The sequence below is a fragment of the Sciurus vulgaris genome (assembly GCF_902686455.1).
Source record: "Sciurus vulgaris genome assembly, chromosome: 9".
Taxonomy (NCBI): domain Eukaryota; kingdom Metazoa; phylum Chordata; class Mammalia; order Rodentia; family Sciuridae; genus Sciurus; species Sciurus vulgaris.
Window position 1 is genome coordinate 18,956,431 of NC_136469.1, and position 17,315 is coordinate 18,973,745.

General features: G+C 38.1%; 1 protein-coding gene across 1 annotated transcript in view; it reads left to right on the forward strand.

Moving 5' to 3' along the window:
* Window positions 1–6,630, forward strand: part of NAA15 (N-alpha-acetyltransferase 15, NatA auxiliary subunit) — a 77,289-nt gene extending 70,659 nt beyond the window's left edge. The window contains exons 19-20 of the mRNA XM_079154823.1: window positions 2,601–2,698; window positions 4,241–6,630. Of these exons, the coding sequence (XP_079010949.1) occupies window positions 2,601–2,698; window positions 4,241–4,441 (299 nt within the window). The 3' untranslated portion in view covers window positions 4,442–6,630. The remainder of the gene's footprint in view (window positions 1–2,600; window positions 2,699–4,240) is intronic.
* Window positions 6,631–17,315: the final 10,685 nt, after the last annotated feature.

Genomic DNA, 17,315 nt, shown 5'->3' on the forward strand with positions numbered 1-17,315 from the left:
GTTTCCTGAGACTCAAGGTAAACTCTTGACTATGAGCCCCTGTAAAATCAAAAGCAAGTTACATGCATCTAATATATAGTGGCACAAAGTAAACATTTCCGTTCCAAATGAAAAGCATAGAGGTATAGAAAGAAGCTATAGGGCAAAGCTAGTCTGAAACCCAGATGGACAGATATGTCCTGTAGCTCCACATCCAGGATGTGGGACTCATGGTAGTGAGATATGATCTCCAAAAGGTTTGGGCAGCCCCATTCCTGTCACCTGGTCAGTTGTAGCCCAGATAGCCTCTCACTTTGCCTGTCTGTGCTCACTTCCTTCAGCTTTCCTACCAACCTTCTTGGTATCTCTTAATCTCCGGGATCTTGACTTCAGCTTTGGCTTCTTTTTCCATGCCTCACACAACACTCTATTGAGATGCCTACAGGAATTTGGACCCTACTACACTCTGCTTACCCCTGAGGCCTTCTTTTGAACTCTGGGTGGAGGCCTGTGTAACCCCTTAGTAGCAGCACCCTGCATTCCTGCAGAACCAGCACCATGTGGATGATGCCAAGGTCTGCTGCCAGCTCAAAGCAGTATCTGGGCCTCCTTGGATCATTGCTACTGAAGCTTTTGAGTACCTGGGTAGCTGAACATGGTGAATTGAATCCTGGGGAAATGACTTTCCAGGAAGCCCTGGTGTAGAATATTCCAAACAAGCTTTCACTTATATATACTTGAGCCTGCCAAGAGTGAGGTCTTGCCAATTCTAACATGCCCTCAAGACATCTTTCCTATTGTGTCTGTGCAAAGCACCGACCTTTTCTTAGTGGTGGCATTCTATTCAGAAATCACATTTTCCCTGGCACCTGTTTTACAGTTTTTTCTAGCCAAACTATAAGACTTTCAAACCTTCTGTGCTTTATGCTCCTGCTTCTCACAGTGTACGAGGATGGCTAAAAGTTTCCAGCAATACCCATGCCCCCCTCGCCCCACTCCGCACATACTGTGCTGCCTTGAAATTTCCCCCACCAAATCTAACAATTAGTACGTCACTTTTAAATTCAGCCTCACAAAGTCTCAGGACATGGCAAACTGAAGACAAGTTATTTGCCAGAATGTAACATGAACGGTTTTAGTTTGTCTGTAGAGTTGTCCTCTTCAGCTGAAACCTCGTGAACACAGTCTTTACTATCTGCATTCCTGTTGGCATTCTGGTCTTTTAAGCTCACTCCAGAATTGCCCAGTAAGCTCTGCTTACAGCATTCTAAGGCTTCCCTAGCCTGTGTCTCCAAACTTTTTCAAATTGTTTCTACAAACCAGTTCCAAAGATCTGGTAAGTTAGTCACAATAACCATACTTCTTTGTACCAATTTCTGTGTTAGTGTCAGCTTTTCATCACTGTGACCAAAATATCTGACAAGAACAACTTAGAGGAGGAAAAGTTTATTTTCTCATGATTGCAGAGGTGAGGCAGAACATCATGGTGGAAGGGATGGCTCAGGAGGAAAACAGCCAGGGTGGTGGGGTGGCTGTTATATTTTAATTCTATGAAAACAGGCAACTTAAATTTGCTTCCTATACATTTTTAAAGTCTTCAGACAAAATTTACTGTGAATCAAGATCACTTATTTCTCTTGGTTCACCATTGACATTATAAACAAGTATAACTGAATTTAAACATGTACATAACAATGGAGGTGGAGCTTGCTTTCTTATTCTTCTATCATTGTACTCTTAAAATTCTCTCCCTGTGACCATCATATTCCATTTCTCATGCTTATATAGGTATTAGATTTGTCAATGCTAAACACCTAAGACCATCTCATAGTTCACAAAAATCTAAGGTAAAGGTCTGTGTCCATGAGCAAAGGCCTGGACTTTGAGGTACCTTGTGAATAGTGCTTTAATAGTATGCTTTCTAAATGCCTGACTAAGAAGCCCAGCAGCTGTTATTGCCTTGTGGTAACCTGAACTCTGCTTTTTGTCTCATACCATGGAGATTGGTATCCTCCTTCATCTCCCTCTCCCACTTGCATTTTATGAAGTATTCCCTTCACCACCAAATCATTATATTTATTTTAGAAAGAAAAGTTTCCATGGTTCCACCACAGAAAGGCAAATATGATTAGAATATTTGTATTTCTTTATCTCCTTGTGCACATTTCCATAGTATTTTATTGGATAATATATCTTAATCTGTACTCCTACTCTGGAAAGTTAGACTCTTTCTCAGGATTTTTGTTTTGTTTTTTAAATAACAATGTCTTCCCATTTTTTAATTTTTAATTTTTTTATTTTTTGGGGAGAGGGTACCAGGAATTGAACTCAGGGGCACTCAACCACTGAGCCACATCCCCAGTCCTATGTTGTTTAGAAACAGGGTCTCACTGAGTTGCTTAGTCCTCTCTTTTGCTGATGCTGGCTTTGAACTCGTGATCCTCCTGCCTCAACCTCCCAAGCTGCTGGGATTACAGACATGTGCCACCCCTGGCATGTCTTCCCATTTTTAAATGTAATACATTATTTGTACATATACCTTGCATTTTATATTTGATTGAGTAGAGGATAAGATATTGCTTTCACCTTAAAATAAATGTCCTTTTTCTCCTCTCGTTTAGCTGCCAAAATGGTATATTATTTAGATCCTTCTAGTCAAAAACGAGCTATAGAGTTGGCAACAACCCTTGATGAATCCCTCACTAACAGAAACCTCCAGGTAAAGAGTTTTTAATTAATTTGTCTGTAAGAAAACCTAACTACCTTTTCTTTATCTCCAAGAGAAATCATTGTTTTTTGTCATTTATGTATACTATTATCCAAACCATTATGAATTTGTGACAGAAACTTAGGTTATCTTAAATTTATTTAGGGTGTGTATTTGCATGTGCCAGACAACCTGGCATTTCATAACTAGCTTCACATCTTTAAACCGGAATAACTATTTTAGAGATATGTTTTAGTAAAGTTATACAGAGACTCCATAGTTATTTCTGAGTTTCAGTTAATGTTGCCTTTTCTGAGCAAGCAGTGGTCTCAGTGAAGATTCTGACCTACTTAAAATTTATATACCAGGAACTAAGTTAAAAAAAACTTAAATAGAGCAAAAGATATGTTATGAGGATGTGGCAAAATGTTGATTCTAGTTTAAAAACAAAGGACAGCTGCCTCATGTTATGATCAGCCTGATAGAGAAGTTGTTAATGAAAGGTAGTTTTGTATATTCATTTAATATCAAAGGAAATATCTTTAAGAAATATTAATTAAACTTGTTGGTTGCACATTAATGCATCTTTTAGATTAGAACCTGAATTTAAGGTCTTTGGTAGCTTTTCAAAGTTTGTAGAATATTATGCATATGGAAACTAAATAGTGTTTTCTAGGGCTGGTTTCTTTCTTCCCTCATTCCCTCCATTCCTCCCTTCCTTCTTTTTTTGGTACTGGGGATTGAATTCAGGGGTCCTCTACCACTGAGCTACATCCCCAGCCCTTTTTATTTTTTATTTTGAGGCCCAGGCTGGCCTCAAACTTGTTATCCTTCTGCCTCAGCCTCCCGAGTTGCTGAGATTACAGGTGTGCACCAGTGTGCCTGGCCTAAGTAGTGTTTTCCGAGTGAAAAGGTAAAGAAAGAAAACATGAGAAATGCAAGTCAGCATGAATCATTTAAAAATACAAGAAACAAACAGACTTAGGAGTGATTGAAAGAATCATTGATTTTTCATGAACTTACTTTTTCTTGGTTTGTGCTTAGTTTGTGGATAGTCCTTAAGAGCGTTCCTTAATTGGAATACAAAGTTTGAGAACCAGTATTTGATTTTGCTGGGTGGCTGTAAGCCTCCAAAATATTCAGAATGCCTTTGTGTATTCACTGACATTGGCATTGTAAATTTTAACATTTATACAGAGGGCTAGGCTAGGCATGAAGTGAAGGGTCGTGCAGTTGCTGAGTATCCTTTTAAATTCAGCACCCTGTATAACTTGCTTGCCTCACCTTAGTCCTGACCTTGTTTATTTATTTGTCTCTATTTATGCTTTTTGTATAAACCCTGCAATTTGAAAGAAATGGTTTGAAGGCCTTAAAGAACATTCTGATGGAATGGGTGCACAAGAGTACATTTTTTCCCCTTAAGTTTGTCCCACCTTTTTTTGAAATAGCAATTATTTTTTATTTTGGAAATCTGTTAATGTCAAAATGTCTCATGAATTTGCAGTAAAGCCTTTTTTTGAACAAGATGTAACATGACCTTTCTTTTCTTTTTAGACTTGTATGGAGGTATTAGAAGCCTTGTGTGTTGGTAGCCTAGGAGACTGTAAAGAAGCTGCTGAAGCTTATAGAGCAAGTTGTCATAAGCTTTTCCCTTATGCTTTGGCTTTTATGCCTCCTGGATATGAAGAGGATATGAAGATCACAGTTAATGGAGATAGTTCTGCAGAAACTGAAGAACTGGCCAATGAAATTTGAACATCATTAAACAAGAAAATGGATGACTTTGGACCATATCTAGTGTATAATATTTTTGTCACGCACCTGCTGCATTGCTCTAACTTACAAAGAATGAGAGGAGTAAATGTTCTTGCCTTCAAATAGTGTTTTACGTTTTTTATCCTGCTGAAAAAGTATATATAAAATATCTAACATTACAGGACATAGGTTCAGTTTCTTAAAAAATTAAAAGCTGCTAAAATTGAGGGATTAAAAAAAAAGATACCTTATCCTATTCCTACCTACCCACCATGTTTTTAAACTAATTTATATAAAATCTGGAGGCTATTACAGCTAACAAAGCAGGTGTGTGGCAGAAATATTACTTTAAATTTGTCTTGTGAGATTTTACTATATCTCAGACAGCATAAATGCTGTTTTAGCACTGGATTCTTTCACTGAGCACAAAGAGTTGTTGGGGCTTTAGCATCTGACTGATTTTGTTACGGGGTTGATTCTGACCATAGGAAGTATGCAATGTGAATCACTATTTACGGAGAAATCTACAACAGATGCTTGATGTTGTAGAATCTGGGACATATAGATACCAAGCAGGATTATAAGAAACCTAGGAGGTGTTCAATACGCTTGTTGTGTTTCCAAAATTCACTGTACATGATCAGTTTGGTGTTCTTGTACCACAGTTTTTAACTGAAGGAACCAGTTGGAACAATCTCAATTTTAACTAAAACTTGAAGAACTAAAATAACAATGCAAACCTTTTAGCATTGTGTTGGCCAAACTTGTTAAAACTGTAATGCAAGAACCAAATGCACTGTGATGTGGCACCAACTAATTAGCAAGCATGAATTTTTCACCCAAGAGTGAAAAAAAGAAAATCCACCATGGCTTGAAGTTACAGACAGAACTCCTGACTACCATTCTATGACTGATCAAGAGACTAATAGTTAAAACCTCAGCAGGCCTTGTTCACGATATGCAGAAAAAAAAGTGCTGCAGTTTAGATACCTCTGGAATTTTTCCACAGTGTCACAGGTTTGTAATACTTGAAGCCCTACATTTCTAAGAATATATTTCTTGCTCAGTTGTTTCAGGCAAGCCCAAGACTTTGTAATTTTTAAAGGGCCCAAGATTTTTTTTTTTCCAATAACAGACCAGCTTCTTTTTCCTGCAGTTACAGATGTAATTTCTTTTTTTGTTGTCAAACATAAGGTACCAAATATGATGCAATAAATTGTTTTGAAAAACAGTTGTGTGAATATTTCCACTAATCTGTGTTGGGCTTCTGTGAAAATACACAGGTGGAAACAGAGGTGCAAGCCAGAGGCAACATGCAATGCACTGTCAAGCTAGTGCAGCGGGAGTTCTTTAGACTGGGCCAATGCTGGTGTCAGGGAAGTTCGACAATGAAGTGGAATGTGCCCCGATGTTAAGACTTCATTGAGGGTGGGATGGTGGCAGGTACTATGAATGTAACTCATGATCTGAAAGGAAAACAAAACTGCTCTTTTGATTGGGAAAATGAGCCTTAAACATGTCAAACCTGTACACTGAGAACTAGCCTCAGGCTCAATATTCTCATTGCATTTGCAAGATCTGAGCAAATAAGTTAAGTAAAATGAATCAGCTGTATATATAATTGAACTTTTTGTAGTACTTTTAGTATATAGAGTATATACTCTAAAGGGAATTTTCAGAAGTCCTGATTGTTTCATTGATTCTTTCATAGTACATGACCTGCATTCCATATCCCAGTCTAACAGTTTAGTGATATAAAGAGAATTACAAACGGAACTCCAGTGCTCTGTTTTGTTTTATTAACTGGCCCTGTCTCAGGAACATCTTAACAGATGGCAAAAAATTAAATTTTTTTTTAAACTTCTCCTATGAGTGGCAACAGAAGTTCTTATTGTTGGGAAAGAACACTAGTGCTACCTCTGCCACTAATTGAGGTGTTTGGAGGAGGCACCAGCCATATGTAGGGGTATGTGTGTGAATTCTGTTTAAACTCTACTGTATATTGAAATGAAATTCATCTATCTGTCTTGACAATGTTCAAATGATGTAGATTGTCTTAGAATGAAAAGTACTCAGAACTCTAAATGCAGATGCCACCCATGAGGAGCTAAATTCCTAACATGTATATTGTATTCCAACCCGATTTTACTGGAACTATTGAATAAATCTTTTATTTTCTTTCAGGTTTACTTGATAGTGGATACATTGTCTGGTGTCAGAGGACCTTGACTGGGTTCATTTTATGTCCAGACATCACCCCTAAAACATTGTACTGTACCCTCTTGCTCTTAGTAGTATCAACTAAATCATCTCATATTTGCCTCATTCATTAATTTCAAATGATACTGTGGGGGAAAAACAGGGTTAGAAAAACAAGTGGAAAAAATTGCAGTGATGTTGTAATCTAAACAAGTGCCTTATGTTTCTTGCTAAGAACTGGTGTTATCAACCCTTTTGATAAGAAAGGGTCCCTTGACCTGTATTAACATAGGAAAGTAAAGTTCTTTTTGTTTTTCTTTATATTCAGTTACTCTTGTCATTTCTCATTGAAAGACTAAAATCTGAGTAGGGTAGTTTACTCAGCTTTAATTAGATAGTTGAGTCATACTTTTTCACCATTTTTTCTGTATTTATTATGCACAACAATAAAGTATGATCTATCATGGCATGACTAAAAGTAGTGCCGATGTTAGTGAAGAGCTTTTCTGTGGGCTCTATCTGGCCCTGTTTTTCAGTGTTCGTACTTCGTGGAATGTTGCTATTAGAGCTGTAAAAAGAAAACTGATAATGAAGAGGTCAGAAAAGAATGATCCAGATTCAGGTAGGTTATGATAAAGGCAGGGAAATCTCTTTTCTGTACAACTTTTAGGAATATTTCAGCTGCCATGTGCAGTGTGTGTGTGGGGAAAGCTAAAAAGTGGAGACTTGAACAAGATGAGTATACACTTGTCTTTGAAAATTGCCATCCTTGAATTCTGGAGTTAATAAGAAAATTCAAAGAACTTTCTGATGGAATGCAGTCTTCCTATTGTAGCTTATGCTCCTTTTATTTTTTTTTCTTTCTTAAGTTGAAGATAAGGTTTCTTTATATTCTGCTGTCCTTTAAATGTTGCTGAATTCACTGCTAAGTTTAAATAAGAAACAAGGTCCCGTGCAATGGCTGTGGCTGTGTTGCAACATGGGAAGCCAAAACATTAAATTTTGTTCCAGTTTTGATGTTCAAAAAATCTCTCAACCTGTAGCAATAAAACATTTTTGGAAAAGTTATTATTTTTCAAATTGCACTTTCAACTTTCAGCATGCAGCCTATGAAATGGATGTCAAAATATTGGTAGTATGAGGAGATTCTAGAGAAAAGAATGCTCTGTTTTAGCAGCACAGAAGAGTTATCTTTTATATACTCTAGGTTTTATATGAACTGCTGTTTGCATTAGGACATACCCCCTTATGATGACATTATAAATGAGCAGAAGGAGAGGGAGTAGTATATTTATAAGAAAGAATGCCTGAAAGTTTCTAGCTGTTGGTTTATCCAGCTGCCTTTAAACACTGTCATTTTGGTACTATAGCCAGAAGAAAGAAAAAAAAAAAAAAAATGGTACTATATAAATTAAAACTTTTACTAACTTTACAAGTATAGACAAGATTGGAAGTCTTCAGAGCTCTTTATCGAATTCTGTTTGCCAAAAGCAAAACCTGGACTTTGTTTCAAGGCTACTTAAACCAAAAATACAAGCAATCTAACAAAACCATACTGTGGTACTTCACATTTTAAAAATTAGGCCTTTTCCTTTAGTTTAAGTGTCTGCATTATTCCATACAAGTGGTATAATTCTTTTTACCTGAAAAAAGTTGATGATCATGAAATGCTTGAATTTTTTTCTATCTGTGATATACAGATTTCTACTGCTGCTAAATCTTTAACTTGGCCTCAAAAAGTACAAATTACCTTCTCATTTAGGAATAACAGAAAGTGAAGAGACTTTTGAAGTATGTTCTGGGTCTTTATGGCTTGCTTTCAGTATAATAATTAAATTTATCTTCTCCCATGCATTAAAACAAGTCTTTCTTCCTAACATTCTAAGCCCAAATTACCATAGATGGATTCTAACTTTGGGCTTTTATAAATTTGCAGTGTTTACTTTGATTTACAAGTTTTTGGCCCATGGTGTGTGCTTAATGTTTCACCACAAGTGGGTAAAGTGTTCTTCTAAAACTTCAATAGTAATAGAAAACTAACTACCACCTCTCATCTTATGAACTGCTTATTTGCCTTCAAATAGTCATACTGCTGCTTGACTTTTTAGAATAAAAAGATGGCCATTTAAAGAAGTAGGTAATAATATCCCTCTCTCCTAGATTAGTCTTCCTTCCAAGTTTGAACTCTAGAATACTAAATTTGAATTCTTCATTCTTTTAATAAAAAGAATTAATAGAAGTATTAAAAAACCTGTATTTAGCTAGCATTATTGTATACTTAACATTTGTTCAGAAACTCATTAAAATAGACCTAAGAATAAGCCAACTGCTTCACTTGTAATTTTTTATGGCTTAAAAAAAATTTAAGAGCCTGCTTGTTTTTTCAAACATTCCATTTAACATAGCATTTTCCCATTCACCTGCTAGGATGCTTTTTAATTGAGAAAAAGTACAATATGAAGTGAAATGATTGATGCTTTGGTTCAGACTCATGTAAATCCATTTTTAATGTGATGTGTGAAATCTTAAGGATTTACACTGGGTACATTTTGGTATAAAAAGATAGTGACTAGGACAGTGCATAGTAGATATTTAAACCCTTGTTAAGCTTGCTGTGAATATTATTGCCCTACAGATTGTAGAAAATAGCAATAAAGTACTATTAACTTTCAGGTCACCTGCAAAGTCTCACAAATTTTTTATCCTTATCTATAATTGGTGTATAGTATTCCTGTTCATCTTCCTCTTGTCCCTCTCTGTTGAACTTAAGGAATTCCCTCAAAATACTACCATCCCTGATACTTTGTGTTAAGAATATATTTTTCACATGTAATCTTTTTTTTTTTTTCCCCTATAGTTTTTCAGACGAATGGTGTGATTGGTCTTGTAGGAAGCAGATGCCTGGAGAACCATCCTCTAACTCTCTATTGTCTGTTCTTAGTGGCATTGGTTGGCAGTGAATCTACTCATCCTTCATATCTTTAGCAACCAGCCACCCAGGTAACATCATGCCCATTGCAATTAAGTTACTGTAAGAATTGTTAAGGTTCATCTTTCAAATAACAGAAGGACACTAATAACACACACCACCTATGTAGAAAACATTTTTAATAGCCTGGTATCTCTGCTTTTAATCATTATAAGGAAAGACACCCAAGGTCCAAGTCCACTATTTCTATCTGGACACTTAGAGCCAGTGTCCATCACAGTCAATGCCTGTGACTTGTAGTTGATCTCAACTTGGGTTAGATGATTGAATCCTTTAAGTTATCATCCTGACACTGTTATATATTAAGAGTCCTAAGGGAACTCACATGCCCAGGCCCACTAGCAAAGATTCTGATATAAATGATCTGGAGTGATTGTTGGTGATTGGCCTGCCTGCCTTTTTCTGTCTTCCCTTCCTTTTCTCCTGACCCTTTCTGTCCCTAGGGATCCATAACTGAGAACAACTGAAATATTTTATAGTGTTGGGTTTCCCCCTCCCAAGGGATCAAAGGGCAAATAACTATGGAAGTGCAAAGATATTAAACTTTGACTTGATTTACAGTAAGTGGCAGAATGTAGGCTTGAACTTCGATAAGAGCTTTCTAGTTTCACAGTCCATGCTTTTCATGCTGTAACTATTCTACCTGAGAGAAAAAAACAATCACCTCTCAAGTTTTATTAGATGAATGGTAATGACTCCATTCAAACAACTTTTTAATTATAATTGCCATAGATAGGCACTTGAGTTTTTAAGTGAATGAATACCAGATCAAACAGAATAAGCAGGTTTTTTCAATAAGAACAGGTAGATCCATTACTCCATGAAACTACATACCTAACCTGAATCTAGTGCCTCTTTTTTCCCCTGTAGGACTGCATTTTCCATAAGTGAATGAATCACTATTATAAATCTCATGAAAGGAACCATAATTCTAGGATAGCTGGAACTCAGGATGAGATTGTTTGCCTGGTAGTACAGAACAGGATGGTGTATTCAGAGAACGCATGTAGCCTAGGACAGTGGCACTGAGGCAGGAGGATTGCAAGGCCAGCCTAGGCAATTTAGTGATACCCTGTTTCAAAATTAAAAAACAAAAGATCTGGGGATAAGCTCAGTGTTAGAATTCAATCAGTGGTATTTGGAGATGGGGGTCTGGGGATGAGGTGAAAGAAGCTAAGTTTATCTTTTTTAAATGAAGGACAATTGTTGAATTGAAGATGGTGCACATTTGAAATGATCCTGCTAGCAATAAGATAAGAAGCAAGATTGAAGGCACAAAGACAAATCTAGAGACTTTATAGTTGGGCTAATAAGTGATCATAAAAAGTAATTCACTCTCTGAACTCTTACTGTGTGCTAGGCAAATATTTTGCATTTAGCTTTATTTAAATCACTGAAAGAAGAAAACAAACCAAAACCCCACAGGAGTTAGGTGGTATTGCCATTAAAAGAAAAAGGGTCAAAGAAGCAGTTGTAACTTGCCAGTGATTCAGTTTATAAATGATAACATCTGGAGTCAAGCCCAGGTTGTGTATTACTTGCAAAGTGCTTGCTTCTAAAAACTGGATAATATAAAATGTTCCAGAAAAGAAGTAATTAGGACAACAATCATAAATATGGAGAGGAAAGCAAGAAGATAGGAGTTCTTCAAGAAGGTAGGACTGAGTCCAGGGTTTTGGCTTAATGCTTTGTCTCTAAAGAGAGAAACTGGGAAGAAGAAACTGAGTGGGAAGGAGAGCTCCATTTCTGACAATTTTAGATGCATTTGGGACATCTAAGTGAAGATGCTTAGATGGTCAGCTTGGTCCGAAATTGAAGAAATGAGTTGAATAAGTTGTGTGGGGTATGGGCTGGACAAGACTACTCCAAAATACTGAACATAGAGAAGCTGGCAAAAGAGACCAAAGGACCATAGTCAGAAAGCTAGGAAAAAGCCAGGCACAGTAGCACTCACCTGTAATTCCAGTGTCTTGGGAGCCTGAGGATGGAAAGTTCAAAGCCTCAGCAACTTAGCGAGACCCTGTTTCAAAATTTAAAAAGGGCTGGAGCTGGGGCTGGGGGCTGGAGATTTGGTTCAGTGATTAATTGCCCTTGGGCTCAATCCCTGGTACCAAGATATATATGTGTGGTATGTGTGTGTGTGTGTATAAATATATAAATATATGTTATATATATATATATATATATAAAGATGTATCAATTTGTTGAGGATGTTGTAAAACAATGTAGGAATTCTCAGGCACTGTTAAATAGAAATTGATATAAAATGATAAATTGATAGAAATTAAATATAAAATGATCACTGTGAAGGAACTCAGCAACATCTATTAAGCAGAATGAAACATACATATCCTGTGAACCAGCAGTATCACTTGGGTCTATGCGCTACAAACATCCCCACACATTTTCCAGAGAACTGTGTGCAAGAATGTTTAGTTCAGGGCTGGGGATATAGCTCAGTTCATAGAGTGCTTGCCTGTCAAGCACAAGGCCCTGGGTTCAATCCCTAGCACTCCCCGAAAAAAAAAAAAAAAAAGTTCATCGTTTTGTGCTATAGTCATATGTTCTGCTGTTCAAATGAATAAGTTAGCATTAAGTGAATCAAAGATGACCTTCCAAAACAATGGTGATCTCCAAAAGAGCAAGTTAACTGACATGATATATTCTACAGATAAATTTTTTTAAAATGCAAAACAATACTAAATAGGGTTCATATATATAGTCATATAAAGTAAAAATAAGCTTTGGAATTATAAACACAAAATTTGAGACAGTAGTTCTCTCGAGGAGAGAGGGACATGGGTGGCTTTACCTATATAATCTACCTCAGCATTGGGCAGGATTTTAATCTGCACAGTACGCATTGTGATAGGAAGAGAGTTAAGCTGTGGCCTTCTCTACCATGTGAGAAAAATGATGTGACTGCAAAGGCATGAAGGGAGCCAATCTGAGAGATTTGAGCATGACCGTACTTTGAATTAAAGTTCTAAGAAAAGGAGGGGGAATTGATAGAGCTGGGTCCTTCGTGAAGAAGATGCAAAATGTGAGCCTTGAAAAAGATACCTACTTCTAAAATGAACAGCAAGGGAATGGGTAAATTAATAAGTTTGTAGTTGTAAGAGAAGTTTACATTAAGTTCTCTCCGTGTTTTTTGTTAAGTAAGAAGTGATAGGTGATTATTTGTAAATTAGGAGGGGATAAGGTGATCGTGGGCTTGATGAGAACAGAGATGGTTTAGAGTAGAGCTGACTAGAGGCAAAGTATTCATGAACAGTGTTGATCACTGTTGTTGATTTTCGGAATCCTGGAAGTCAAGTGATTTTAGGTTTGTTTCTGGAACCTCAACTGAATGGCTTACGGGCCACGCAGATGATAGTACTAACTCAGAATTGTGAGTTGGATAACAGGAGAGAAGGACAAGGACAGAAGGGAGTTGAGGGCGTTAGTGTCAGGCTGAATATAGAAATGTGAGTTGGGAAACAGCAGGCAAGGGAAAATACAGATGGGGATTGGAAGCTCTGGTAGAGGCCAATTAAGAGATCTAGGCCAGATAACAGAAGAAAGGGGGCCAAGAATAAACCGGAAGAGGCTCCCACCATGCTTGCTCCACCTGACCCAGACTCCTTCTTTGCTATGATGAGCAAAAGAGTGTGTGCAGGCATGAAATGTAATGTCATCAAACCTGACGCCCAAGGTCATTGTGACCGCCAAGATCATCATATTATTGTTGAGAAAGAGATTCCAGAATATCTGATTCATTAGAATGGTTGGAACTGAAGCTGGGATAAATGGGCAAAGGTCTGAAGATTACACAAAAAATTGGCAAGAAAAACCATTGCCCACCTGGGAATACAGGAGAGAGAAGCATTGCAGGTCACCCAGAGTCACCTTCATCTTAAAAAGCTCCCCCATGAAGAAAGTGACAAAAACTCAGTAAATATTCCCTCTGATGACTTATTTCTATAAGTGAAGAAAGTGATGTTGAGGAGACTGAAGCGAAAGAACTGCAAACAAGAAGGGAAGTGGAAAAAACAATAATCAGAAATCCTTGAAGTGAAGAAGCAGCCAAGGACAACGAGTTCATATTACCAGAAGGGAAATGGGTGAAACTTTGATGCCACACTGACATAACTATTTTGGAATCCTGTGGGATGGGTTTTCTAGCATTTCCCACCATCCTGTGGGAAGGGTTTTGCAGCCTTTTCAGCCAGTAGAAGGCCTTGTCACCTTCATGCTGCACACCATGAGTGTGTGTTGCATCCCGGCCACGGACAACATGGGCCTTTGTTAGGTGATGGTGGATGACTTAAGAGCCTTTGACTATACTCTCCGGATAGTTTTGCTCTATGCATATGAACAAGCTTGGTATAAAAAGGTGACTTCCTCTATAATTTTTCTTCCAGTTAAGGAAGAGAGCCACAAACACTAATGGGAGCCAGGAGGAGCTCTCTCCCAGCCTGCCTTTGTTGAAGCTATGCCACAGTCCACAGAGTCGCCAGCTACAATTGAATCAGTCACCCCAAAAGGTGTAAAGCTGAACCAGAAGCGTTGCAGTCTCGAGGTGGATAGCACACTGTACTGTGACAAGCTGTCTGAGAATGTGCCTGCCAGCAGCCCAAGCTGTTCTGCACCTGGCAAAGAGGATTCTCCCTCTGCTCTGTGGAGCATCCTAGGCACTTTGGTCTCTCTTTTTTTTAGCAGACAGCCATGATGACTTCTTCGCAGAGTTGGCTTGTGTTACTGCCTGTGTGGCACACTGCTGCACCAACCTGAGGGCAGTTTATTGAAGTTCGGATGGTGTAAGAACTGCTCTAATTTTGCACCCATGTTTCCAGGTGACGAGCTGACACAGTTGTGGCTCGTCTTCACACACAGCACAAGTGAAAGGCCCAGCCTGGGGTCCACACAGGCCCTGTTATTTGAGTGTTCACATTCTTGCAGTTATTTCTAGTAACGAATGACACTTCCCACCGAAGCATTCCATTTGTGATGCCAGGATAAAACAGACATTGGTGAAAATGTACATAGCTTAGGTGGTTTTGGTAGGTGTTGCTGTTAGTTGTTAATGAAAACCACATTGTTTACTTGTTAGCATTAAACAATTGGTTTTTTTCTTTTGGCAAACTTTTCATTCTGATCCTGAGCAACTCTGTCCAACAAATTTTAGTTTGTACTAAGAAATTGCAAAGTAGTACAAGTATTTTAGAGGGAATCAATATTAATGGCAAGGAAAGTTTTCATCTGTACATTTGCTTCTAAGTTCCCTCTATAAGAAACGTTGTTTTGGGTGATATGAATAAAGCATTGCCTGTCTTAGTTGAGAAAAATGAACAAACGGAGGCACTCATGAGGTTAGGGTCAGGCATACCCAGCACCCACAACCAGTTTATAAAAAGTGGGGAGTTGTGGCCAAGGTGTTTAGACCTTTGGTGCCTGGTGTTCAGTAGACTTGTCACATCAAGGGTGAAATCTAGTGGTAAATGATTTAAATAAATTAGGGTTTAAAGTAGTAACACGTTCCAGATATAAATTATTGTGGGGGAAAGATCTGCAGGTTTGTGGGTGTTGGCTAAGGACAAAGCAGGGTAAAGGTGACAATTGGAGGGAATGAGCTTTGAAAAATTCAAAGATTTTACTGGAGAATGAAGTGGTTGAGAAGAGACTTTGAGATACATAATGGCAATACCAATTCTGAACCTTCTGTTACATAGAATTTGAAGGAACTGCAAAGGAAACTATCTTGGAAAGAAGTCAAGACAATGGAAGACATTCATCCAAAAAACTGAGCGCACAGGGGAGTTGGTTTATAGTGGAACAGGTTGTGAAGCCCGTGCTAGAAAGAACATTTCTGTGGGGGTGGGGGAAGGGCACTACCAGGTTTTTATTCTGGAGATAAGAAAGGAGGATGCTTTTGGATGGCAAGGGTGATGCCTTCTAAGGCATTATATCTGTCTAAGTGACAGATATAATGGAACTGAAAAGTTAGGACTAAAGTTTCTCAGCTTTTGGCCAAGTTGTTTTGATAAGCCGGAGGTTCCAGGCAGTGTTCAGCCTTGTCTTTGTCTCTAGATTTGTGGTGTAGAGTAATTGCTCGGTCCCTGCAAGGGCTGCTCCTCAAAAAATGAAGAGTATTCAGTGTAGTCTCTGCCGAACTACCTTGTGGCATATGATTGATCCCCTAAACTCTGGCAGTTACGGCACCCATGAAACATAACCCAGACTCTTCTCCATAGAGCTGCCTGCTCTTTAGCATAAGGATCAGTATCTGTGCTTTATATATGACACAATCATGGGTATAATAGGCCTTGTATATGAAATGCATAGAACACAAAGTACTGTAGAACATTTTCTCATCATTAATTGTTTAATAAAAGTCTTATTAAAAAGACCATCTATCAGGCACTATGCTAAGTCCTGAGAATCCAGAGATGATTCTTGGATATGACCCTCGCCTCAAGATCTTTTAATAGGAGAGACAAAGATAATCATATTCCGGGACATTTGAGGGGTGTTTCAATAAACATATAGACAGAAAAGGGTGGGAGCCCAAGGGCACAGCAGTGGGTTCTGCCTGCCTGCTTGCCTGAAGCAGAAGGCAGGGAGCCTCCTTGGTTATTCCTTCTGAACATCTTCCTTCTGCTGTCTGTGTGTGTCTGTAGTCAGTGTGAGCAGATTTGCTGAAAGAGATCTGATGTGCCTTTCATCTGCTCCCATGGTGCCAGTGATAATCTATGTTCTGAGGAGTTCCACATCTCTTTAGTGAACATATCGCCAATTGTCAAATATATATCTGTTCTCAGAAATACCATGAGTGCCTCCAGCTCAACAGCAGTAAAAACAGCTTTATAGTCTTTCCTCAAAACCTGCTCCTCAACTTTCTGGGCACCACCATGTACTCAGTTGTCAAGTCTGAAACATGGAAGCTATCTTTGGTCTTTCCCTCTTCCTAATTTTCCACAGTTAGCTTTTAGCAAGTCACATTTATTATATATGCAAAACATCTTTCAAATCCACCTACTTCTCTCCATTTCTACTTTTATAATCCTAGTTAAACAGTACCATCATCTCTTGCCTAAATTACTCTAACAACCTCTATTTATCTTTTTGTCTCTAATCGTATCTCCTTTTAATGTATTCTCCATACTGCAACCAGAATATTATTTCTAAAACACAAAACTAATTACTTCATTTCCTGATTTAAAATCTTGCAAAAACTTCCCATTTGCTTCTAGAATCTGCTCTGTCCTTACCTCTCTAGCCTCCTCAGTTCTCAAGTCTTGACGTTTTCATTTTAGATAAACTTTCCACTAGTCTCCCCTAAATCCTCCAGTGTTTCTGGTGCTCATTGGCATATATTTTCTGTATTTCTGCTCTAATAGCATCCACTATACTATATTCAAATTATTAGTTGTCTATTTCCTTGAGTAGACTAATCTTAGGGCAGGAATCAAGTAGTTTATTTATTTGTGTGTGTGTGTGTGTGTGTTTGTGGCTTACATGGGAAGTCTTGATCCTGAGTAGTCATAGGATCACCAATCACCTGCTTGGATTGAGGCATGTAATTCCTGAGGGTAACGCAGACTGCAGTATGGTAGTCATAATCACACCCTAGAAAAGAAATGTAATTGGTTGAGGACTTCTGTGTGATCGATCCTTGAATGGCTAACTAAAAAATTTGAACACCGT